Genomic DNA, 24620 nt, shown 5'->3' on the forward strand with positions numbered 1-24620 from the left:
GGGCCCCCAGGAGAGCTGATGTTCAGGCTGCTCCGCGGGCTGGGCCGGCCTGAGGCTGCGCCCTAGTCCCCAGCTGGGAGCACAGGCCCTCCCTGGGCCGCCGCGGCCGCAACCCCCCCGGCTCCCCTGACCCGCAGCTCGGCTGCTCGTCTGGCCTCCCGCCTGCCGGTGGCCGGTGCCCGGCTGCCCCTCCAGCTGCCCCTCCAGCTGCCCTCTCCTCTCAGGCGCCAGCGTTGTCAGCACCCGGTGTTCCGAGACCTATGAGACCAAGACGGCCCTCCTCAGCCTCTTCGGCATCCCCCTGTGGTACCACTCCCAGTCACCCCGAGTCATCCTCCAGGTGGGCGCCCCGCGAGGGCAGCAGGGGCCCCCAGCATGCTGAGCCACCACCGAGCCGCAACGCCCCTCCTGCTGGGCCGTGGCTGGCTCGCTGCAACTGTGACCCCGCTTTCCTGCCCTCCAGCCAGACGTGCACCCAGGGAACTGCTGGGCCTTCCAGGGGCCCCAGGGCTTCGCCGTGGTCCGCCTGTCCGCCCGCATCCGCCCCACGGCGGCCACCTTAGAGCACGTGCCCAAGTCCCTGTCACCCAACAGCACCATCTCCAGCGCCCCCAAGGACTTTGCCATCTACGTGAGTGCTCGACCCGGGGCCGGGCAGGAGGGGCCTCCAGGGAGAGTAAGGGGCTCCGTCTTCGCTGGAGGAACCAGCCCCAAGGAGCTGAACGGGCTGTCGGGCCAGCGGGCAGGCCAGTGCTCCAGGCCACAGCCCCGCCGCCCTCCCAGCCCACTGTTCCAGCCCCGCGGGGGGAGGGGCCGGGGCGGAGGAAGGGCGGGAACCCCCTTCCAACCTCCGCTGTCTTCAGGGGTTTGACGAGGACCTGCAGCAGGAGGGGACACTGCTTGGCCAGTTCACCTACGACCAGGACGGGGAGCCCATCCAGACGTTTTACTTCCAGGTACCGTATCTCCTGCTGTGGGGAGGCGGCTTCCCCTTCTCACCCACGCTGCAGGTGGCTTCCAAGCTGGAGCCTGCGGCAGGCCCTGGGTGTTCAGAGCCTGAGGCCACAGCTCCCGGGTAGCCACACCCCGCAGACCAGGGAGAGGGCCCTTAGGGCTGACGGCCCACACTCTGGCCACAGCCAGGGCGCCCTGTGTGGGGCCCCAGCGTGAGCCGGTGAGGGCAGCCGCAGGAAGGGGGCCGGGAGGCTGGCTGTGCTGCTAGCAGGGTCAGGGCTCAGCCCCAGGACGGGCAATGCCCTGCAGGCAGCGGTGACGCTGCCGTCTGGTGGGACGAGCACTGCGGCCGCGTGTCAATGTGACGCTGACGCCACGCCTGAGACAGCGGGGCGCCCCGGGCCCCGGGCTGGGCGCCGGGCAGGGGAGGCAGCGTGGCTGGCGCGGCGGCTGCCGAGGGGCAGTCAGGGCACAGACCCGGCACAGAGGTGGAGGCCGCCAGGCTGCCAGGGGGAGGGGAGCCCCAGGATGCTGGGGCTCCTCGGGGAGCACTGTGGGGGCGAGGCGGAGGCCAGGGGCACTGCGGAGCGCTGTGCCCGAGGACCAGGGCTGAGCTTTTCCCCGGAGCTGGCGCCTCCTGGGCATGGAGGAAAAACCCCCAGTGCGAAATCGAGAGGGACAGCAAGCAGGCTCTGGAACGGGGCTCTTCCTTGGACTCGGCCGCGCCTCCAGGGAGGCGCCCCGTCCACTGGCAGCCAGGCACACCGGGCTGGCCCGCGGCTGTGTTTGTGAGGTCCGAGGCCCTCCCCCCAAAGCCGGAAGCGGCTCCGCAGTGAGGCCCGTGGGGGTGCAGAAAGGGCCTGTCCTCTCTGCTCCTGAGTCCCAGGCTCTGAGGCACCGCAGACCCTCCTTCTCCACCCAGGACCCACAGATGGCCACGTACCAGGTGGTGGAGCTGAGGATCCTGACCAACTGGGGCCACCCGGAGTACACCTGCATCTACCGCTTCAGGGTACACGGGGAGCCGGCCCACTAGCCGCCCCCCGTGCCGCCAGCGGGTCCAGCCTCGCAGCAGGTGCCGCCCTCTCCGGAGGGTGGGCAGCGCCCTGGCCACGCCGCCACACGCTTGCTCTGCTCATCCAGGCGCGAGTGAGCTGCCCGCCCACTCTGCGGACAGGCCGGCCCCCGCCAGTGGCAGGCGCCGCGTCTGTCTGCGTCTGTCTCCTCGCGCCAGGCACCGCCTTTACTTCCCATCAGGGGGTGTAAATATGTAGCATACTGGGCTGAGGCAGGGTGGCCAGTTCCTGCAAAGGCTGTGAGAGCCAGCTGCCCACACGAGGTGGAGGAGCGACCCGTGGGAGGCGCCAGGGTGTGGCAGGCGAGCCCGCACCTACCGGAAGGCCCCTGGGGAGGAGGGTGCACGGGGCGGAGCCCGCCAGCAGGAAGCTCCAGGCAGGGGGAGCGGCTCCTCCAGCAGACGGGTGCCCCCACTAAGGCGGTTCCTGAAGAGCCGCCATACACTGTATTTGTTTGTCCGGGCTCGAGGGGACCTCTGTGCTCCCTGTACCCGAGGGTCTGGCCCCTGAGGGTCCCTGTCTGTATGGCTGGGGGACCAGGGGTGCAGCCCTGAATGAGCCCCTCCTGCTGGGGGACCAGGGCGAATGTTCTTTCCTGACACTGGGACGGAGGCGCACACTGCTCCCCACTCTCGCTAGAACCTGCCTGTCCCCGAAGCACAGTCACATTCCCGGGGGTGCAGGCAGCCCACCCCCTCCATGACGGCGTCACCTGGCACCAGCTCAGAGGGTGGGGGAGCCCGGAGCTCTCCCGCTGTCCAGCGGGAGGCCTGGCTGCACTGCGGGGTGGCCCCATCCGCCAGCCCACCGACGCAAGCGGGCCTCACCCTCGGCCTCTCTGCTCTTGCTTGGACTCTCTCCTTCTGGCTCATCTGTGGGGACGGCTGGGCAGGGGCTGGGGGAGGGGGCGGGAGGGGCAGGGCAGGGCTCTTGGATCCAGCAGGTTCTCCTGCATTATGTACATATTTTTCAAGGTCTGTTTTTTAACTGATAAGCTACAGGCTTAACTCCTAGCCCCGTTCTGTGGGGCACTGGGTTATATTGGAGGGGGCTTGGGGGGAAGGTTCCAGCCACATGGCTGGTTCTGGCCCGGGGGAGGGGAGGGCAGGGCTGGGCTAGAGTGAGGGCCAGGCCGGCAGGGAGGTGTCCACCCGCCTCCCACCTCCGCCCCCAGACAACCAGCTTTGCCCCATGCTCTCCTGTCACAAATGCTGCACTGTCGGTTCTTAGTTTTTTACCTCCAGATTCTAATTTATGCCTATGCAAAAAATAAATTATGTCCGGGATTACAGGAGTGCGTGGTTCTTACTGGTCGCTGCTCTTGGGAAAACAGAATATCTGTAGCCCAATTTACCTGCTTCCTCCGGACCGCGTCGTTTTGTGACGAGGCTCATCCTTTACCCCGCGTGCCTGCGCCAGCACAGGGCGCCCTCAAAAGAGGTGGCTCCTTAGGAGTCAGCATCTGAGGGGAGCAGTCTGGCTCAGCACAGGGCTCCAGGGGCCAGCGCCACACAGGCAGGCCCTGCCTGCCTCATCCTGGCCTGGCGTCTGGTCAGGGCCGGCCCCAGCGCAGCTGAGGAGATAAAGGCAGGAAGAGGTAGGGCGGGTTTGGGGGTGAGCCACCACAGGAGGGGTCCCGTGGGGTGTGGGTCACACGCTCAACACCTCAGCTGGGTGTCCCTTCCCCTCCCCCACCCTGCATTTAGCACCACTTCAACTCCCCAAGTGGCCCCAACCAACAAGTGCCAGGCAGGGCTGGGTGCCTGGGTGCACCCCCCGCGCCCTCCGTCCAAGTCCCGTGACCCCGCAGCACCTCACTGCCTCCCCACAACACTTGACCCCAACCAGACACTGCATATCCCGGTAACTTATTCTGCACCAAGGCGGCCGAGAAGCCGACGCGCCGCCCTGGCCCACGGAAGACACAGCACTGGTACGGACGCAAGGACGGGGCGGGACTGGTCACCGAGCCGTCAGAGTAACAACTTTATTCTCAGTCAGCTACAAAAGGGCTGGTGTCTTGTTCCGGGTGGAGCGCTGGGCCGAGGCCAGCAGGGGACCTGGTCGTCCAGGGCAGCCCACGCAGCCCCTGCCAGCAGGAGTGGGCCTGCCGGCAGGATGTCAGAGCCCGAGGGGGGGGCAAAGGCCAGGTGGGGGCGGTTTCTGACGTCGGCGGCTGTGCTTGTGGGCCAGAGCTACGTTTCCGCCCCCGAGGCTGTCGGGGCCCAGTCTGCGGGGGAACGGGGACTGCAGTCCTCCTGTCACGCAGGCACCAGGGGGCAGCAGCCCCTGTAATCAAGCCAGAGCCAAAGGGCAGTGGCCAGTGGTCAGAGAGGGCAGAGGCCCAGGCCGGGAGGGGCCGGGAACAAGCCCGCTGGTGACACTGTGCTCCCGAGCTGCTCCCTCAGCTGAGGGGCCACCAGCGCCCCTCAGGTGGTAACTGCTGGCTTCAGAGCCGGCCAGCCGGGGAGCAGAGCTGGCGCCACGAGCCCCCAGCCCGGCCCTGGCCGGGGGCCCCAGAGGCCCGAGAGCGAAGGGCCCATCATACCCGGTGCTCGCGCCACGGCCACTGCCCACCACCCACCGCCCGGCTGCGGCTCCACCTGCTGGGACAGGTGCGAGGTCGTGGGCGTCACTGTGCCGCCCGGCGGGGGAGGGGGGGTCCTGGGCGCTGGCGCCTGCCCGAGGGCGGGCCTGGCAGGGGAGAGGACTCTGGCAACTTGAACCAACTTTTAATCTGTGTGCTGGTCTGGTTGGCCCATAGCCACGGTCAGTGGTCACTAGAAAGAGCTGGGGGGGGGAGGGGGCCAGTAGTTTGGAGGCAAAGGGAAGGATGGGGGCGGGGCGGCGAGGCTGGGGAGGACCCAGCCAGCTGGGTGTCTGCCCCGCACGCGGGGATGTATCTTCGCCACCAGCCACAGCTCAGCCCAGGCTGGCTCACGGCCCACGTGGCCGCCCCTGGCCCGCGCAGCCCACCCCCACCCCCACCCCAGCAGTGATTCTTCCAGAGGCTTTAATGCTCTGTTGGGCCTGAAAGTTTTTCTTTGCTACCCTGGACCTGTCCTCCTCACACTTCCGTACTGGGGAGCAAGCGGGGCGGGGTGCCGGCTCCTCAGCGGCACAGGGGACACCACAAAGCCCAGCCGAAGGGGCAGCTCACCACTGCCGGCCCCCGCTCGGTCACCAGTGCCGGGCCTGCGGGCTTCGGAGCCCGAGACCACAGGAGGCAGCCCCTGGTGGGGCACACGCGGGATTGTCTCCAAGGGGAGGAAAGCTGTCCGCTGTCTTTGGGTCAACGCCAAGGGTCAGCTGGGGCGGGCAGAGCCCTGCAATCATCGCCACCCCTGCCACACAGCTACAGGTTACGGCCTAGGAGCTTTTGGCGTTACCTGTCTTGGGTGGAGGAAAAACCAGGAGAGGAAAGAGGCCGCCGCCCCTCTGCCCTGTGAACGCCCCGAGACCGGCGCTGGAGGGGCCCGAGCGGAGTGAGCCAAGGCAGCGGGTGCTGCAGCTCCCCTCAGTCCCAGAGGGTCACCCCTCAGACAGGCCGGGGCGGCGGAGGAGAGGGGCCGCCGCGCCCCGCCCACACGGACACGCAGGCAGAGATAATACAAAGAATAAAAACGAAGGGCCCGTCCAGATTACAAAAAATGTGTCTGAAGACGAAGACAGGAAGAGGGAGGGAGATGGTCAGTCCTCTGGACGTCTGACCACCTTCCTCAGCTTATAAATTACAACCCCCCCTGGAAAACGGGGGTGAGGGAAATGAGGAGGCGCGGCTGTGGCCTGGGGGTGGGCGGGGGCGTCAGAGTGGTGCTGGCCTGTCTGGTGGAGCAGGGCCCCGAGTATGAGGGTCCTTGGGGACCGGCGTGGGGGTGGGGGGACCTAGCAGCCGCTGGCAGGAGTCACGCAGGCCCCTTGGGACTTCACCTTGTGACGCTGGCCCCCCCGTCGCCGGCCCCCACTGCTGGGCTTGGGCTGAAAGAGAGAAAGGAGGAGCTTGAGAAACTGGCCCACCATGGGCCTCCTGGCGGTGCAGCGGGTTGAAGCGCAGCGCTATGAAGCTGCCTGCAGCCGCTGCAGCACGTTTGACCCCCGGCCAGGGAGTGACCTGCAGGGTGCACAGACCGCTCCTGTCGCCCCACTGCTCCCTCAGCTGTGTGTTTCAGTGGATCTGCCTGTTCTGCTCCCCACTCTGTCTCTGGGGAATCCTCTCACCCCATGCACCTCTGGCCTGTACCCCAGTTCTTACAAGCATAGAAAAAAAATCAATCCTTAAAGAAAAAATGAAACTGACCCATCAGGGGTAGGACGGCAGCGGGGTGGCCAGGGGAGGGGCGGGCAGGCTGTGCGCCAGCCAGGCCACACAGAACCCAGCCCAGGGCCAGCACCACCACCCTCCTTTTTGAGGGTGCTGGACCCCACGCCTAACAGCATGAGGAAGCTTCCAGAGAAGCACAGAGGGCAGGGGCCAGCCACGGCTAACAACGGGGAGACGGGACCGCTGAGCCCGAGGACAGGCTCGATGCTAGAAAGGACGCGGCCGGGCGGAGCGTCCCTCCTTGAAGAGGGTCAGCAGGAGGCTGAGGAGCGAGGCGGGGGTGCGCTAGGAGAGCCACCTCGCTCGGGGCGTCTCGCCGGGGGAGGCAGCACGCGAGAACGCGGGGCAGCTCTCACAGCGTGGCCATCACAGGGAGACGCCGGACGCTTGCTCCGCTACTGCACTGAAAACAAGCGCTGGTCTCCGTCAGGACCCGTGGAGACGGTGCTGGCCCTGACGGACAGACGGCTCACGCCGCGCAGGCGGCACAGGGCCTCTCCCACGGGGACTGGCAGGCGCTGGCCGCCCGGGCGCCCGCAGCGGGCAGCGTGCTCACCTGCGGCTGGAGGCTGCTGGACGCAGGCGGCTGTGCGGACCCCAGAGAGCAGCCTTCATCTCCAGGGGGCGGCGCCCCCACTGCCGGCCCTCCGGGGGGCCCCCCGTCCTCGCGTTTGGCCAGGGGGCCCTTTTTCGTCGACTGCATTTTAATCTGCTGGGGCTTGGAGTTCATGGGGGAGTTGTTGGTGGTCTGGAGGAGCTGCAAGAACCAAGGGGGAGGTGAGGCTGGGGCTGCAGGTGGCGACATGCCCCCGTCCCCCGTGACACCACGCTGACAGCCTGGCCGGTCCCAGAGGCGATGGCTGAGGGCCGTGACAGACAGGGGGGTGTCTCAGGGCGGCCACCACACCTGCCTCAGCCCAGCCCAGATCCACCCTGTCCCGTCCCGATTGTTCTCCCCAGAGACAATTGGAAGCACCCAGGCCAGGGCCCAGCCTGCCCAGAACCCACAAGCTGACCTCAGAGTTCTCTTCTGACCATCACCCCAGCCCCAGCCCAGCCCCAGGCTGCCCCATGCAAGAGTCTGGACGGGCTTTCACTTCAGAGGGTGAAAGTCTCAGCTGCCAGAAGTGCACAACCAGAAACCCCAAGTGCTACCACAGGAGGGACCAGCTCCGCGCCTCCCCGCCGGCCATTCGCTGTCAAGAGGAGCAGGGGAGGCCGGGGCACCACGGCACGCGTCCCTCTCAGTCGGACCGGAGGCGAACAGGTCTTCCGGGACGCGACTCAGCAACCCCCCCCCCGACGCACCCTGCAGCCCCAGGGTCGCCACGCTGGGCCCGAGGAAGGTCACTTGAGCTAAGGCCAGTCCGAGGCCCAGTCAAGAAGTCACACGGGCTGAGGCCACTTCTTCCCTCTCTATGGTGCAGGGGTCAAGTCGCCCCTGTAAGTGCCCCTACCCAAGGCCACGGGCAAAGCCCATCGAGGACAGAGGGTGGGGCCGGACCAGAGCAGGCTACTTGAGTAAGTCCGAGGAGAAAGATCAAAGCAGATCATCTCACTCTCGTGGACACAAGGAAACAGAGCAAAGGAACAGACAAACCCAAAGTGATATTATCTAAAAAAAAAAAAAAAAACCAAAGAGAAGGCTTAAGCGCGGCTGAGGACTGAATGTCCAGCCGTGGGCCGGTGGGACTGTTTCGGTGGCGGGTGTGGGGCAGTGACGTCTGAGGAGTGTGACCCTGCACCCCTACCAGAGGGCTCTGAGGCGACGCAGCCCCAGCAGCGCCTGCCCTCCCCAGCCAGCACTGGTGTGACCCTGGCACCCCCGGGCCAGGGGGGTCTGCTGGGCCGTACCTTGGTGATGGTGCCCACCGCTTTGGTTCGGCCTTCCCGGAACACCAGCCGCTGGTCTATGTGCAGGTACTCGGGGGTCTTGATGAAGCGGAAGTGCACGGTGGCCTTGTCCCCGGTGCGCAGACAGTCCTTGTCCATGCTCAGGATGGTGGCCGTCTGCCTGATGCTCCCGCAGTGCACTGCAGGGGAGAACGGTCAGGACAGCCCGAGCCCCTGTGGCCTGTGACCCAGCAGCCTTATTCGGGGCTCGTCTCCGGCCACCCCCTCGCCCACATTTCTCGCCAGTGAGACCCCGCTCCCGGGCGCCGGCTAGCGCCCGTCTCCCGCTCTGATCCGGCCCGCCCGCCTGTGGTCAGCACCCTGGTCTCAGTGCAGGCGCACAGCAGCTTTAGGCAGAAGTTTGCTGCAGGGCTGAGTGAGGCACTCAGGGCCTCGGTGCTACTTAGCGTTAGCAGGACGGAGACAGACGCTGCCGCTCATGGGGTGGGGGACAGGGTGGCTGCGCAGGGCGGAGCCCCGACTCCTGGCTGAAGCCAACACCTGGGGGCCCAGGTGACCGGAATACTCCAGGGGAGTCACACCTCCCTGGCAGGCGGCGCCCGGGACACCTACCCATGGCCTGGTAGCGTGGGCTGATGGTGGTGGGGTGATGGAGGACCAGAATCTCAGCCTCGAACTCCCAGGATGCCTGGGGATTTAAGCGCGGCGAAACCATCACCATGCCCTTCCGGATGGAGGAGCGCTTGATCTGAAAGCAAGAGGCGCACTCAGGCCCCGGGGCCTCTGGGCAGGCCCTCCGCCTCGCCTCGACCTCCGGCGCCAAGGACCTCGGAGCGCGACCGGGGGGCCTCGAGGGTAAGAGAGGGTCAGGCAGGAAGCAGCCTGTGCTCTGGGCCTGACGTGAGCGGCGAGAGGGCGCAGGATGGCAAGCCGCAGGTGCAGCAGAGGGCAGTGCGAGGTGACCACGCGGGCAAGGACGAGCAGCTCTACGCTCTGGCTGGCTTCCTGGCGGGGAAGTGAGCGGCCAGAGCCAGCACTCACCACAGTCCCCGGGGAAGAGGGGGGCCGGGAAGAGGGTGGGGCGTGCGCCCCTGTGGAGAAGGACCCTCTGCTCGGCAGGGAGGCGGCTCCCCGACCTCTGCTCAGGGGAGAGCGCTCAGGGCAGAGGCCTGGGCCAGCCCTGGGCCCCGCTCTCACGCGCCTTGTGTCCTGGACAAGTCCTCAGGCTCTGAGAAGCCCGGTGGACCCAGGCCTGGCCTCCAAGCCTCCAATACTCACCTTCTTCAGCGCGAAGGAGGCCGTCTGGCCGCCCCGCACCTCCTTGACAGGCATGCGCTTGCGGTGGATCGATTTGACAGCAATGGACAGGAAGTTGCCCAGGGGATCTGGGCCCAGCAGCAGCGTGTCATTCAGCTTGATGAGGCCCCTCAGTGTGGTCCCCGACACCACTGTCCCCACACCCTGTGGAGACAACCCCGGGCCAGTGAGCGCACCCTACTCGGGCCTCCCCCGGCCCCCGGCCCCGCTCACGCCCCGAGCGCTCACCGGCACGGAGTAGGTGTCGTCGATCTGAAACTCCGCGGGCTCTTCCTCCCGGTAGCTGGTGCGGGGGGAGAGCAGGTTGAGGAACATCTTCAGCAGATCTAGGTTCTCGCCCGTGACGTTGGAGATCTGGAATATCGGGCACATCCTAAGCGGAGAGTGAAGAGAAAGGAAGGGGGCTCAGGCGCCGGCTCCCGGCCAGGCGCAGGGCGCCCAGGAGATCCTGGGGAGCTGCTGCTGCGGCCCCACCCTCGCCCGCCCCAGGGCCCCGCTTCGCTGCCCAGCCCCCGCGACCCTGGGCAGAGCTGTGTCCAGGAGCAAACCGCTGCAGAGGGGCTGTCTGTGACCCCGTGCTGGGGCTCACGACGGCCTCGTGGAAAGCACACACGCTGGCCCCAACCGCGCCAGGCTCCCCGGCCGGGGACGGCCAGGCCCGCCGCCCACCGCGCCCGCGTGTGCAGGCTTGTTTGGCGTCCAGCCCCACATGCCCGCCTGACCAAGGAACCGTCCCTGCCTCCGGAAAGCTCGGTGCGCTCTGCCCCGAGTGTCCGACCCTCCTACCAGCTCCCTCCTTGGGCTCCCAGAACCTCTCCCCCGACAGAGCCGACCTCTACCGCCCTCCGTCGGGGAAAGCCTCGCTCCTGGGAAAGTTCCGGGCACAGGGGAGTGACTACCTTTGGCTTCCTGCCACGGACACCGGCAGGCTCACCTCCGCACCCAGTGCTGGCCAGACAGAACGGACACGGGGAAGTGTTCTGGCAGGGCTGGCTGCCAGGAGCCCCTCTGCTGGCCCACAGCTGGCAGTGAAGCCGGCACCCAGCAGAGCCACAGGCCGGGCCAGGCAGCACCCCGGGCCCCACCCCAGGCTCCAGACGGAGCCCCGAGTGGTGCCTCAGCAGCCCGACGCACAGCGGCACGGGAACCAGCCGCGCCTGGGGCCCAGGAGCGGGGGTGCGCCGAGTATCCCGAGTCAACTCCGGCTCCTCGACGCGTCGGCGAGGAGCGCGGCACAAAGCACCCCTCAAGTACCAAGGGGATCAAGGAGAGAAATCGGTGCGCGCCAAACTACCCGAGGCCTGATCGGGCACTTCTGAGCAGCAACGGTCTGAAAGCAGCGCCCGTCACCACGTGCCCCTGCGCCTGCCAGCGCAGCTTCCCACGCACCGCAGGCCCTGGCAGGAGCCCGCAGGGAAGGCGACAGCACCCCGGTGCCACCGAGCAGGGCACTGAGTACCGCAGGCATGCGGGCCGTGCGGAGCCCGGGACGCCCCACCCTGCAGGCTTGAGCAGAGGCTTCGGCGAGACCCCACGGCCCGCCAGAGCACGCCCTGGCTCCCGCCGGGCGCCGCCCTCACCTCTCAGAGCTGAAGTTGGAGGCTGTCACGATCACGTCGTCCTTGCTCTGCACCAGCACCGGGATCTTCCGGCAGCCCGGAGACTTCAGCAGGCGCTGCAGCAGCTTCAGCGTTTCTTAAAGGTGAAACAGACACAGTCAGGTACAGCCTTCCCTCTGGCCAGGCTCAGGGCAGGCGCCCGTCAGCAGCGCAAGCAGGGCCGAGCTGGACCAGTGTTACCTGCCTCCAGGCCCAGAGAAACCGCAAGGAAGGGAACTTGGGGTGTGGACGCACCGCTAGCACAGAAAGAACACAGGTGTTTGCTGAGGTGACGAGTCTGACACCTGCCAGGGCTCTCAGCACCCAGGACGCAACCTGCACCCGGCAAGGGGTTGGGGTCCATGAGAAAGAAAGGACTTTTCCCAGGCTGCTCTGCTTCTTGGGAAAAAGTTCCTGACAAAAGGACCTCGAGGCCCCCGAGACACCCGCAGAGGCCCTCAGGACACTTCCGCAGGACGCACCTCCGCATCTCCGCCCCCACAGAGGTGCAGGGAAGCCCGGCCGCTGCCCAACGGCTCCCCGGACACCCAGCTGGGCGGGTGAAGCTGGGGCCAGGCGGAGAGAGGGAGCTCGAGAGCCCCGCGTCTGGAACCAGAAGGAACAATGAGCAGGAGGTAACTCACGGCGATGCTCAGACCAAGGGTGGACCAGCAGGAGGCGGGGCCGCAGCCTGGCGCGGGGCGGGGGTGGGGGCGGGTGGCCACCCCCAACCATCTTCGAGCATCAGGAGGCGCCACTCACCTTGCAGGATGTTGGCAGGACACATGTCGATCTTGGTGACCACCACGAAGACAGGCACGTTGAGCGCCAGCGCCAAGCCCAGGTGCTCCTTGGTCATCCCCACGATGCCAGCGTTGCTGCCCACCTGCCCGACAGACAGCAGTCAGGTCCTGGAGCCGGAGGTCGCTGCTGGCGGCACAGGGGCTCCGGAACAGGACACGGGGGGGGGGACACCGGCTGGAGGTGGAAGCTGGGTGGGCAGCTCGTGCCCAGTTTCAGAGATGCGTTTCATCAAAATCTGAGATTTACAAACAATGAAGACGACAGACAACCAACCACAGGCAGCCTGTCAGGAACTGTCAGGCAAGGGCGGCTGTTGTGACTGTCACTAGTCCATCCCAGAACTGACACTTTTTAAGTATCACCACAGGAGACCAGTTTGACACAGCAGGTGCCACACTCGTGTGGTACTGAGGAAAAGGGGCGCTCTGGTGGGCTGAGGGCACAGCCTCCAAGCCATGGTGGCAGGAGGTGCGGGGGCGGCAAGAGGCTTCACCAGAGACAGAGCGGGAGCAGATCAGGCAGACAGGTGAAGCACACTGCTGCGGGGAGCAGCGGGAGACAGGGGCGGTCTGCTGGGCTCTGTGGGTCACTCCTGCCCGGGATCAGACTTGGGCTGTGGCTGGCTTCACAGTGCTGCTCTTCAGCTGGTTGCGCCAACGGTGGGCCCTAGAGAAGCCCCTTGAAGCTGGCTTTTAACACTCCCCAACATGCCTGCAGGGCGGCTGGAAAGCTCGGGGGCCGGGGGGCAGGCCGCAGACCCCAGCGTCCAAGGCAGAGCCAGGGAGAGCTCCCCGAGATCCTGTTTGAGGGGCAACGTGACGGAGCTTGCCCTGAACAGATGCGTGTGTTTATGACACTCGTCACCAGACACCACAACTGGGAAGGGGGAGGAGCTTCAGCGAGGACTCGCCAAGGGAGCACTCGCTTGCTGCGGTCTGTCTGTGAAGCTGTATCAAGGCTGAGGCCTTGCAGACCCCCGTGTCCAGAGGGAGATCAACGGGGCCAAAGCAAGCTTAGTGACGGGCTCCGGAGCGTCTCTGCTCCCTTCCCCTGCAGTTCCACTACCCGGGAGCTGCCTGGGACTGAGCTCTCCCGGAGCCAGGGCGGCCCCAGCTGCCTCCACCTTCAGGCACGAGGAGCCCGAGGCAGGCCCATGGGCCTCGGAGGAGCGTGATCCTCAGGCCCTCGTGACCACTGTCCGGGCTCTCCCCCGCCCCCTCCCCAGGGCTCACCTCCTCAGAGTAACCCAGTCCTCTAGTTCTAAGGTTGTAAACTTGCCCCCAAGAACCCTCCCCAAGGCCCCAGTGAAGAATAAGAGTGGTTGGCAATGCCCTGTGGGTCTACTTCAAGGAGCTCCGCCTGGCCTGGCCCAGGGGACAGGTCAGGGGCACCCCGGAGGCGACGGGAGGCTTCAGCGGGCATCCCTGCACAGCCTGCCACCCTTGCTCGGTGGGCGCCCCGGTCGCAGCTCCCGCCAGCACCACACTCACCATGAGCATGCAGAAGTCAGGCAGGTGGCCAGTCATGCCGAAGACCGTGGTCTTCAGGTACTTCTCGTGGCCAGCCAAGTCGATGAAGGTGATCACCTTAGTGGACTTCTCGCAGATCTTGGTCCATTCCAGGCTGCCCCCATGGCTGTCTGGCTTGTTCACCACGTTGCCTTCGCTGTCAAAGCCCAGAATGTCGTTGCCCACGCTGCTGGTGCGCCCGGACTCGATCTCGTGTTTGTGGCGGAAGAGTTTCTGGCGGGCAAAGCCGCGGCCATTGTCTAGCTCCCCGTGAGTCAGGACCCCCAGAAGTGTGCTTTTGCCGGCGTCCACGTTGCCCACCACTGCTACCCTGCGTGTACACGAATCACAGGTCCGTGTGAGAGTTCGCAGGTGCGCAAGTGAACCCCACAGGTGAGAATACTGGGAACACCCCCGAAGCTGTCCCCAGCGAGCGACACTGGGCTCCCACCATGACAGCTTTCTCCCCTCACTCCCCTTCTCCAAGGACAGGAGCCAAGTGGAGGGAACACAGATGTGGCTCCCACGACCGACCCTTAGGCTGGTGGGGAAGCAACAGGCCCGCACAGGGCCAGAGAATGGCTGCTGGCCGCACTCCCTCCTCCCAGACGGACACTCTCAGGGACGGCGCGCTGACTAGACAGAGCAGAGCCATCGTCTCTCCGGCCCCTTCCGGCCTCAGTAAGGGGCAGGAGCGGAGGGCGCTGCTAACGCACTAGGCCGGGCCGTCCCCACGCTGCCGCGCAGGCCCAGACCCCAAGGCCCGGCCGCGGGGCCCTGGCTGTCCCGACGCCGCTTTACCTGACCTCCAGGAAGTCATTGTCGCCTACTCGCTTCCGCACCAGGTAGTCGCGCACACGGCCGCCTGCCTCCTGCCGCTCCCGCAGGAGGATGACGTCGGCCTCGATCTGTTCCGCCATGCTCTTCACCGTGGCGTAGGAGGCCTCCATGTCGGCTTCACTCAGCCCGTACTCAGTCCCGTCTGGGGAGAGAGCCCGAACTTCAGCCTGCCGACGAGTCCGCCAGCCCACCATGCCACCAAAGGCCCATGTGGGCACTCGGGAAAGGCAAGGTCCCCTCCACCTGGCACTCCAGAACCCGGGGCACCAGAGTTTAACTTCTGCCACGGGCTTGCCCATTACGCAGCGGGCTCATTAATTCACAGTGCCCACTGGGGCGCTCCTCGGGTTTATGCCAAGCCTCACGCCGCGGCCCGGGAATACAGGGGCCCTTAGCGATCTCCCAGCCCAGCGGGAGACAGACAGGAGGTTAATTAGTGGCAGTATAGCTTGTCGCTCCGCCACAGAACGGCACAGAGAGGATGTAAAGCGTGAGCCACCAGCACTGCTTGGGGACGCTGAGGACAGCTTCGCGGGAGGCTGACTCCCAGGGTGAACACGGGGCTGCAGGGAGGAGGAAAGAGCGGGCCGAGGAGCGAAGCGCAGAGCACAGCACTGGGGCCACGTGTGTGGCGGCGGCCGCAGGACAGGCGAAGCGGCGACCCAGCAGCCAAAGGCTGCAAGCAGCCGAGCCCGTGTCAGGTGAGGGCAAGCCCGGGGTGGGCAGGGGGCGACAGATCAGCCCCTGCGGGGACAGAGATCTCCTGGGAGCGGTATAAAGCGTGCACTGGCAAGTGAGAGACCAGAAAGGGGGGCCCGTCGGGAAGCAACCCTAATACTCCAGGCAAGAGGGGAAGTGGGCATGAGACAAAGACCCCTGCGGAGAGAAGCTAAGGATGGCTTCAGGGGCAGATGTTCAACTGAGGTGGCTCAGGTGACACACCCAGCCAGAGCTGGGAAAGCGAGTCTGACCGCAGGATGTGCAAGGGAGTCAACAGCAAGCCGGGCCAGCCGGCTGCTCGCCTCCCGAGCGCCACCACGCCAGGGTTCCTGCCGGGGCCAGGTCCCCCACGGACAACCTCACTTCCCCTCCAGCCTCCTGCCTCAGACAAACACCCCGCAGTCCTGGCTGAGCCTCCAAAGCGTGCGCAGCCTTTTCTCCTTGAGCACCCCCCAAAGGCCTTGCCAAGCTTTCTCCTCCTCCCCTCCCCAACAAGTTCAGGTTGTTCCTGAGCCATGAACAGGGCGACGGGCCCCTTCCCATGCCCCTGCTCGAGAGCAGGGCTCCCCTTCTCCCAGCACCCCTGATTGACTGTTTTCCCTGGGACCTGCCAAGCTGTTGACACAGGAGAGACGGATAAACCAGTCCTGAGTCACTGGCAGCCTTCTAGCCTCTCTGCCCTTCCTAGGCCACCGCCAGCCGGCTTCCTGAAGCACTTCCGTCCCACCCAGCTTCCTTATTCTCTCCATCGCCTCCCTGTGTCTGGTTCCTGAGTTCTCCACCCACCCCTTCCTGCTCCGGGCCCTGCAGGCCAGTCTGCCCAGTGGTCAGCCCACACGCTCGTCTCTGTGCTCTGGACATCACCGTCAGCCATCTCACCCAATACTTCAAGTGTCACTCTGAAAACTGCAGAAGACAATCATTGTCCAGGGCCTCCCTGGTGGCCTAGAGGTTCACTCTCAGCACAACGAAGCTGTCTGTCGGCAGCCACTGCTGCCTGAGTTCGATCCCCAGCCAAGGAGTGGCCCACAGGGTGCAGCAGCCCTCTCCTGTCTCCCCTGCTCCCCTCAGCAGTGTGTTTCAATAGATCTGCCTGTTCTGCGCCCCGCTGTCTGATGAGCTCTCTCACCCCCACCCCCATGACTCTGTTCTTACATGCATAAACAAATGCAATAAATCTTAAAAAAAATAAAACAAAACAACAACAACAACAAAAAACAGAAGACCTTGCTAGCATGGTCCTCTCCGCAGAGTTCCAGGTTGCATTTCCCACTGCCTGGATGATATAACTCCCAGAAGCCTGTCACCCTTTTGAAACAAAAGCAGCAAAAGCAGCACCAGCACCTGAGTCCCTCACGGCCACCCTGAGGCGGACATCACAGTCTGGGTCCTGACAGCAGCAGGCTAGACAGAAACCAGGGCCTGGGAGAGAACACAGGGGCCTCGCTGGCCGGGACTCTACAGGAGCCTTCTCTGCTCCGACTGGCTCCCCCTCTGGCGACTAGCTCCCCCTCTGGCGGGCACCTTTTGGTGCTCACGCCACCCTGCTCCTCACCACGCCACTCCCGCTCCCCCCAGCTTTGTCTCTGCCCTTTTCTCCTCCTTCTGCCGACCCAACTCCGGGCCTTATTCTGCCGGAATTGCCACAACAAGCCCTAAGGCCTCAGAGTCCTGTCTCTGTCCACCCCTGCACAGACATGAGTGGAAGCCGCTTCGCCAGCACGCTCTGACGTTGCTTCTGAGCCCAGGCCAGGCCCAGCTGCTCAGCTCTAGTTCTCCATTTACGCCACATCCCCGCCCCCAGGTTCTGCCCCAGTGCAGGCTGGTCACCACAGCCTCGGCTCCCAGCACTTTCCGGCTCTCCGCCTGTCAGGAGGTATCTGCGCCACGGGCCCTTGGAGCACCTCCACCGCCCGAGCGTGGCCGTTCTGCTCGACACCACACATGAGCCTAATGGCGTGTCCTTGGGCAGCGGCGTCTGGGCCACGCCTGCCCTCACACACTCTCTGGCCACCGTGAGGTGTCTTTCACGCGTCAAGCCCTCAAGCATTTGTACAATGCAAACGGGGGCCACATGGCTGAGGGGTTTCCAAACGCACAGCCAGCTGAGCTCTCAGAATCAGGGCAGGAGGGCGCCGAAGAGAAGGCCCAGGAGCAAAGCCTCAAAAGTCCACCCCCGTCACATCCCACCAGGAGACTGACCCGGTGTGCGCCCTCTGGCCTGCCATGCAGCGAAGGCTCTGGAACTTTGAGGATCAAAGTCTAAACTCTCTGGTATGACCCTTGAAGCCCCAGGAACGTGGGCCCTGCCTACCTGTCCATGCTCCTGCCCCGGCGCTGCCCATCAGTCTGCACCCCCCTCCAGAGTCCCTACTGGTGGACAGAGGCCCTCCCCTCACCAATGCATCTGTGCCTGTGGCTTTCCTGCCTCTCTGTACCTGAAAACTCCGTTATTCATCAGAACCAACTCGGGGTACCTCTGCTCTGAAGCCTTTCCTGGCATTCCACAAACACTCGCAGCTCCCTGACTGGTTAACCCTTAGACGGTCACTGATCAGAGCAGCAGCTCTGCCTATGTCTATGCAGGAGCCTCATCTCTCCTTTCTCCTCTTCCTAATACATCCTGTCAAAAGTTAAAAAATAAAAGAAGCCACAACTTAGTATCTGAAGAATAAACAAAGTTTCTTTTTGAAAGAAACCGAAACTCATAAAAAATTGCTACAACTAACAGCTACTAATACCAGTGAACACCTTCACCAGGGAACTCCCACCCACGCGCAGATCTGCACTGAGACGCACCCGGCAGGTGCGGTGCTTATGCCCAGTTAAGACGAGGAAAGAGCCAACAGGCACACTCAGACCGGCCAGTCTCCAGGCCTGGGCCAACAAGTAAGCCCGGCTCGTGCCTAACGCGTCCTTTATAGCCTGACTTACCCACCAAGTGTCTGCGGGAGGGTGGGAGGATGCCATCACCTCCACTTTACCGATGAAGAAAGGACAGAGGGGAGGCACCAGGCAGACACAGGAAAGCCAGGATGAAGCTGCCCCCCGGGGGTCCTCACCTCTGGTTTAGCATTCTTTTTGATGTCCGACAGGTTTAACTAGTTAGCTTCCCTTTCTACCTCCAAAGATTCCAGCAGGAAGGAGTCACCACAATCTAATAGTACCCAGTGGGTAGACGCAAGGGTAATGCCTAGGCAAGGGTAATGCCTAGGCGTGTGGAGGTGTTAATTAACGTCTGACATCTGCACTTGGCTGGCAGGGTCAACTGGTAGTAAAATGCATGACAGAATTCCCTTGAAGGCCAGGTTACAAAGGAAGAAGACTGGGGTCTTGAGAACCTGGTTGCTGAGGCAGCTGAGATGCGCTGTCTCAAAGCCACAAGCAGACGGCGATCTCCAAGCGGCTCACCCTCTCACAGCAGGCGGGTGTGCACCTGCCACTGGGCTTGCACGAGGCGCCGGCGCCCCAGTCACCAAGCGCAGTGGCACTTCTGACCCCAGCGCGCCTTGGTATCTGTGGCGGCTGGCAGCGCTGGCCAGCTCCCTTTCTTCTTGACAAATAACCTCTTGACTTGCCTAGCTCTCTGTCCATTCCTTCTTTAGGTGATAAGACCCAAAACTGGGGAGGTGACAGCCAAAACAGAAAGGAGAGGAGAGATATGAGTCTCAGAGGAAGGCAGAGCAGTGTTTGGAGGGAAGGCCGGTCTTCCCAGCCTCCTGTGATTCCAAGCACTTCTTTCTGGTGAAGTTAACAATGTACATGCCAACTCTCCTTCTTCAGACAGAGACTAGACTAAATAGCTGTTGCTTTGCAACAGTATCAACTTCTTAAAGTTACTTACATGGGATATCTGTTAAATAATGGAAGAATGACTTGGAGGTTGTCTCCCTTAAAACTCAGACCCAGGAAGAAGTGTTACTGGTCTTTACAAGTCATACATTTAGCAGAGAAGCAGTCCCTGAGTGAGGTATTGAGGCCCCCACCCTGGGTGCCCTCCCAAGCTGCCAAACACGGGTTCCGGTACAGACCACATTCAGAATAATTAACAAGCCCTGCTGTCAGTTCAGCAAAGACCTTGGTGAAGATGAGGGTAAGCAGGCCTCGTTGTAAGAGTAAAAAGTAGGGGGGAAAAAAAGCCCAAGCAATAACCTGGGCTTCTGTCTTGGACGGAGGCAGTCTTGCTCCAAGCCAGTGGCCACTGGCACAAGATCCGTGTGCTAGAAACAACATCCAGTTGCCAGGATGGTTGGTATAAGCCCACGTGTCTCCCGAGGAGAGGGAGCTGTGTTATCGCAACTAGCCACACTGAACGGTCAATGCGACCTGGGCCAAGGTAGATCAGCTGGACAGAGGCATTCTGGGTAGACCCTTTGCTGCCAACTTGAAGGAAGAAGAATCACAGTTCTCTGCTAAGCAGCAGGTAAGTAGCAATGGGATCTGTACTGCCTGGGGCGGGCTTCCTTGGAGGCAGAGCAGGGACTTGCTCTATTACCTTAGACAAGAAGTTTCCTGGCTTTGTGTCTGACTTCCCTTTATGCAAATGGAAAGTGCAGAAGGTAGAAAGGAAGCACCTGTAAAAGGGCTTGGAAAGTGAACCTTAAAGGCAAACACATTAGGATCACTAAGGTAAGAATTAACATTATCACCTTGCACCTTGAGTCCTCCCAAACAGTTCTGTGGACACTAAGGAATGACTGCCAGGCAGACACACGGACAGGGAAAGCTGATAACAGAGGGGAAAATGTGCTCTAAATAGTTTTTAAAATAAAGTGAAAGGAAAACTATGCTCACCTGATCCCTGCCCAATGACATAAATGGTCTCTCCGCATCCCTCGTCCATCCTCTCCCACATCTGCCGAAGTAGGCTGTCATACTGCTCTGATGTAGGGCTCACTAGAACCAGCTAGAAGAGAAACCAAAGCCTTAGGACCGCACTTACTGGAAGAGCACCAGAGCCAAAGCAAGTCAACAGCCTAACCAAGACCCTATGCACCCACAGACCCTAACCTAAAATAGCTCCGCAGCCCCCTCGCGGCTCCCTGTCTCTCCAGGAACAGCCTCTGCACCCAAGGCCTCCAGTGAGTTAGGGGCTCTACTCCAAGGAGGATGTATGAAGCACACCCGCAGCAAAGAGGGGGTGTGTGCAGCCGCCCTCAGCGGCTCACCAGTGGGGCAGGAGCCACCGTAACCGAGGCTCTCTCTTCCTTGTGGACTGAAATCAGGGAGCAGCTTCCCATCCACACAGCTTCTACCTGCGGCTGCTTCTGGAAAGTCACAGGACAGAGACCTCCCGTACTGTCATGCCCTCCACCCAAGGCCAGCGGCTCCCATGATCGCAAAAGAGTTCTGGTCCAGCTCGCCATGGCTACCTTGATTCCTTAGGAAGTGGCAGTAAATCTGCTCCAAGTCCCTTCATTGACAAATCACCACAGCCACCAAGGTGGGCAGGAGCGCCACCACTTTGTAGATTCCTGCCAATAACATTAAAGTGTCCACCACTTATTTGCGGTTCATTTACCAACAGGAGTATCAGATTCCAGTCTCTAACCACTCATGTGACCTTGGACAAAGAAATTAACCTCTCTGCCTCTCAGTTTGTCAATCTACAGAACGGATCTGAGTCCTAAGGCCGCTGTAAAGACCATGAAAGGTAACATACAGAGCCTAGTCCACAGCTGGGTAAGTGGTAATTACTTTTCTTCACCCAGTCATTTCAGGAAAAACCTTCTGGGAGTAACCTCCCCGCTGCCAGTCTGTGCCTTTGGGAGCTCTGGGAGCCTAGGGGCTCCGCATGTAATTGTAGCAAGTGTGTAAACTGAAGAATTGCTACTCTTTTCCTGTCAGTCTGCTCAACCCTTCCCCACTCTCCCCCACCACACTCTCAGTGTTTCTTTTCAATACGGTCAGTATTTATATACCTAAGCTTCCCAGCTGTGAAATCGTGGGGAGGCCTGCCATCTGCAGGGGTGAAGTTCACACTTCCTACCCTGGAACATTAAATAAAGCCAGTCCGGAAAAGCAGGCGCTCCTCTCTTTGCAACACTGCCTTGCAATTTCCAGGTTTCTTCAGCACCTGGACCATGAATCCACACCCAGTTTGTCTGCTTTTGAGTCAAGTGAATCGCTTACAATTTCCTGCACTGACTCATCAGAGTTTGTACTTGTAACCTGGGTTCTTCGGCATTTCATCTTATTGCCTCATCTTTCCCCTGACCGTCCCTCTCACTGAGTGTGGCCATCCTCACTGTGGTAGTGGTCCTCCCAGACAGGACCACTGCTCGAGCCAGAGCGCTGTTTGCTGTTCCAGTGCACAGCTGAGGCTAGAGGCAGAGGGAGCAGCTGAAACTTGGTTGCCAGTTTGGGCCAGATTTCGAAGAAGTTTGCTGTTACCGACTATGAGCGAGTCACAATCATTTTCACAGCCCGATAACCGTCTGCAATTATGGCACACACTGCGCAGGGCATTATCAGGGGCACAGTCACTTCAAACACTGGCGAGGAGTGTGCAGCAGGCATTAGACCAGTGTGTGAGCTGCAGCTCTCATTAAGATGCATCCACATTTAAAAGATGATGTAGCTGGAGAACTGAGAGGTTAAGAAACTTTCCCAAGGTCACAGGGCCTTTCATAGAGCAGGGCAGGAGAATGGGAGCCGGCTTATCTGACTCCCTAGCAGGCATTTTTTCCTTTAGCCACGATAAGCACTTTCAAAATGCCAGTCATCTCATACTTACTTTTTTATCTCTCACACCAAGCAGAAAGTGAGCCAGCCCTTCATTCCTGCCTACCGAGAGCTCAGAAGACGTGATAGAAAACGTCCTTCATTATTCCATTCATACAAGTGGAGGTTCCATCGCCAGCACGGCGAGATTCTGGGTCATGTCCATCTTTCAATTTGGTTTCGGGCGGATTCGGGCTCCTTCTCCCCGACAGACCGGTTACTTTCTGTTTCCTCACCCGACACCAGGAAGAGTCGCAGCTGAACTCCCTCCCCATTCGACTACCTGAAGCCAGTGCATCCGCTCCCCGGCGCCAGCTGCCACCGACCCCCGGCTGCCCGGGGCACTGCAGGGAGAGGGCGGCTCTCGGCTCCGGGCGCAGGTGGCACAGCGCGGAGCAGCGGGCTCGGGCGCCCCCCCCCACGCCCGTTCCACGTGGCGGAGCCGGGGGGTACAGATCTCGGCGGGAGGCGGGCAGCCAGCTCGGCGCCGCCGGGGTAGGGCGATGCGGGGGCCGCCCCTCGCCCTGAGGTCCCCACGCGTCCCGCACGCGGGGAGGGGGCGGGATCCGTGCCTCCCGCCCCCGCCGTTACCCGGGAGACGGCTCGGCCCCGCCGCCGGCCCCCTCGGCGCCAGGTCCCCTCGGCGCGGCCACCGGCGCCCGGGCCTACCTTGCTGGTGAGGTCCAGCTCCGGCTCGCCGTTGAGCGCCTCGCCGTCCTCGCTGCAGTCCGAGTCGAAGCCGCCGTGGAGCCGGGCAGCCGCCGCCGCAGCCCTGGCCGCCCCGGGGGAGGTGGGCTCGGGGGCGAACATAGAGGCCGGGACCGGCGACAACATCGGGGAGCGACTCCGCTCCGCCGCCATCTTTAATAACTTAGGCTAATTCGTAGCCGGCCTCCCCTCCCTCCCGGGCTCATTTGCCTAATCTATGCATCACCCCGCCCCATTTCTCGTCAGAATAATTTATGCGAAACTTCTCCAGTCGCGTAGCGGGTGACACGTATCTCTAGCTAAGAAACAATCGACCAGGCCTCTCCGCCACCAATCGCTGTTGCCCTTTCAAGTACCTGATGAATAATTCATGAGGCTCAAACCCCAACAACAAATGTCTGAGACGTCACGCGCGAGATCGCGGCTCGGGAGGGGCAGCCCCGTGTCCACGCTACCTGCCGGAGCCTTCCCGCCAACCGCAGTCGCGCAGAGCATGACTGACACAGCAGCCACCCAATGAGGGGAGAAATCCAACGTTTACCCTCGTCGCCCCTCCCTCCCTCCCTTGTTTCCAGAGGCGGTGCTCAGCTTCCAAATCGCACCGCAAAACAATCGGCGGGAGAGCCCGCCGATGACAGACAGGTGCAAGGGCCAATCTGGTCGTCAGATGTGTCCCGCGCGCCCCCGGCTCCCGCCCACGAAGATAGTAAACTGCGCAAGGCGCCTCCCACTCCACTCTGTGACTGGAGGCAGCGGCTGGAAGGTCCAGTGCCCACGTGCTGGCAATCTCCAGGCAATTTTCGTAGTAGGATCGATGCCTGGAATACTGTAGCAGCCAGAGTAAGGAAGTTAACGCTGACCTTAGGCAGAATTCTCCATTCACAGCCTCCACAGTATTTGTGAGTAATTACAAGAACAAACAAGCAACTGGCCGAAGGAGGCCAGAGCACCTCACCACATTTGTGAGTTATGAGGCAAAACCTAGAGCCTGTTCATGTCGTATCTTGGGGGAGTTGCTTCCAGAGTGTCCTCAACTGTGGAAAGCCCCTAGTCCAAAACACCTCAGTCCACAGTTAGTGTCTTGAATTCCTTCAACTTTTGTTTCAAAAATATGAAAATCCTGATGAAATTGTTAGCATGCAACCCAGGGACACCCTAGGTCCCCTAAACCTGACCAGAGAAAAGAGGCCCTTTCACCCGTGCACACAATGGAGGCACTTAGTGTGAAAGAACTTTAACCGAACTACTAGAGTGCCTAAGGAGGATGAAAGGACCTTCTGAAGACAACTCCCATCCATCCCTTTGTGGGTAAAAGCCCAGCCAAACAAACAGGGTTGGATTAAAGCAAGGCCGTTGAGGCCTGCAAGCTTGTCATAAATAAAGCACTTTCTGGTAGGGAACCAGGAAATAGGTTCTGAAGCATGTCCCCAAAAACTGGGACAAAAGAGCAAAATCAAAGTACAAAACAAGGTAATGGCTGTCAGGGTCAGCCTCCCCAAGCCTCCCACCCACCTCTCTTTCAACTGTCTCCTCCAGTCTCCCCATGTCCCTGGTGCAAGCCCCAAACTAAGCAAGCACATCCTTCCCCAGGTCTCTACAGAGTCCACCTGCTTTCCTTGTTATAGAGCTTCACCTGGCTGCTCAACCCTTCCCTTCATTAACTGGGGAAGGGGAACTTGGTACCCTCCTTAACAGAATCAGGGATTAGCTAAACTCTGATAATCTGGTTTTAAGAAGGTCTATTGCCCCAGGTAGCAAGCAGAAAGAGCAACCACTTAAGAACATAACAATGTTGGAGAGGAGCAACAGGCTTAAAATAGTCACTTGTGCTAAGCCCCACATCACTAAACAAAGACTTAATGCATAACTTGTTTGCAGTCTCAACCCTTCAGAAGTGGAATCAGTCTGGAATTTCCTGGTCAATGCTAGTGAGGTGTGAAAATTAATATACAAAAATTATTTAAATATAGTCAGGTAGTTAGGAGATAGTGCTATGCATGTGCACTCAGAAAACTACATGACCCAACATACCTTGTATTCTGGTAGGAAGTGAGGCTGTTTACCTGCCCCAGCAAAAAGATAGAGGCATCTTCACTCACTCAGCAGCCCCCCAAATAAGAGGATGATGGCTTTGGCTTAGGGAAGGTACTCCTGTGTCTTGTCATAAGGCTGCATTCTCTAAATTTCATCTTTGTTG

At 61.8% G+C, this 24620-nt stretch overlaps 2 protein-coding genes across 2 annotated transcripts in view; one reads left to right on the forward strand and one right to left on the reverse strand.

Annotated features, from left to right (window-relative positions):
• SUN2 (Sad1 and UNC84 domain containing 2) overlaps positions 1-3316 on the forward strand; it is a 14239-nt gene extending 10923 nt beyond the window's left edge. Inside the window, exons 14-17 of the mRNA XM_012735123.1 lie at positions 131-340; positions 464-631; positions 864-956; positions 1877-3316. Coding sequence (XP_012590577.1) covers positions 131-340; positions 464-631; positions 864-956; positions 1877-1990 — 585 coding nt within the window. The 3' untranslated portion in view covers positions 1991-3316. The remainder of the gene's footprint in view (positions 1-130; positions 341-463; positions 632-863; positions 957-1876) is intronic.
• A 687-nt stretch (positions 3317-4003) lies between these two features.
• Positions 4004-22576, reverse strand: GTPBP1 (GTP binding protein 1). The gene is made up of 12 exons (XM_004675653.2): positions 22385-22576; positions 19787-19898; positions 14234-14414; positions 13415-13763; positions 11883-12006; positions 11103-11217; positions 9751-9895; positions 9484-9666; positions 8818-8953; positions 8206-8384; positions 6908-7108; positions 4004-6008 (listed from the first exon to the last, which is right to left on the reverse strand). Exons 1-12 carry the CDS (start codon positions 22574-22576, stop codon positions 5916-5918), a joined length of 2010 nt encoding a protein of 669 aa, XP_004675710.1. The 3' UTR covers positions 4004-5915.
• Positions 22577-24620: the final 2044 nt, after the last annotated feature.

This window comes from Condylura cristata, unplaced genomic scaffold, assembly GCF_000260355.1.
Source record: "Condylura cristata isolate star-nosed mole 26May11 unplaced genomic scaffold, ConCri1.0 scaffold00004, whole genome shotgun sequence".
Taxonomy (NCBI): domain Eukaryota; kingdom Metazoa; phylum Chordata; class Mammalia; order Eulipotyphla; family Talpidae; genus Condylura; species Condylura cristata.

Excerpts from the sequence above, each read along its gene's own strand:
- GTPBP1 (XM_004675653.2), bottom strand. The coding sequence starts at position 22,576 with ATGGCGGCGGAGCGGAGTCGCTCCCCGATGTTGTCGCCGGTCCCGGCC. Across the intron at positions 14,415-19,786 it reads TGTCATTGGGCAGGGATCAG|ACGGGACTGAGTACGGGCTG; the intron begins GTGAGCATAGTT and ends CTCTCTCCCCAG. Across the intron at positions 9,896-11,102 it reads TCCAACTTCAGCTCTGAGAG|GATGTGCCCGATATTCCAGA; the intron begins GTGAGGGCGGCG and ends CTCTCCGCTTAG.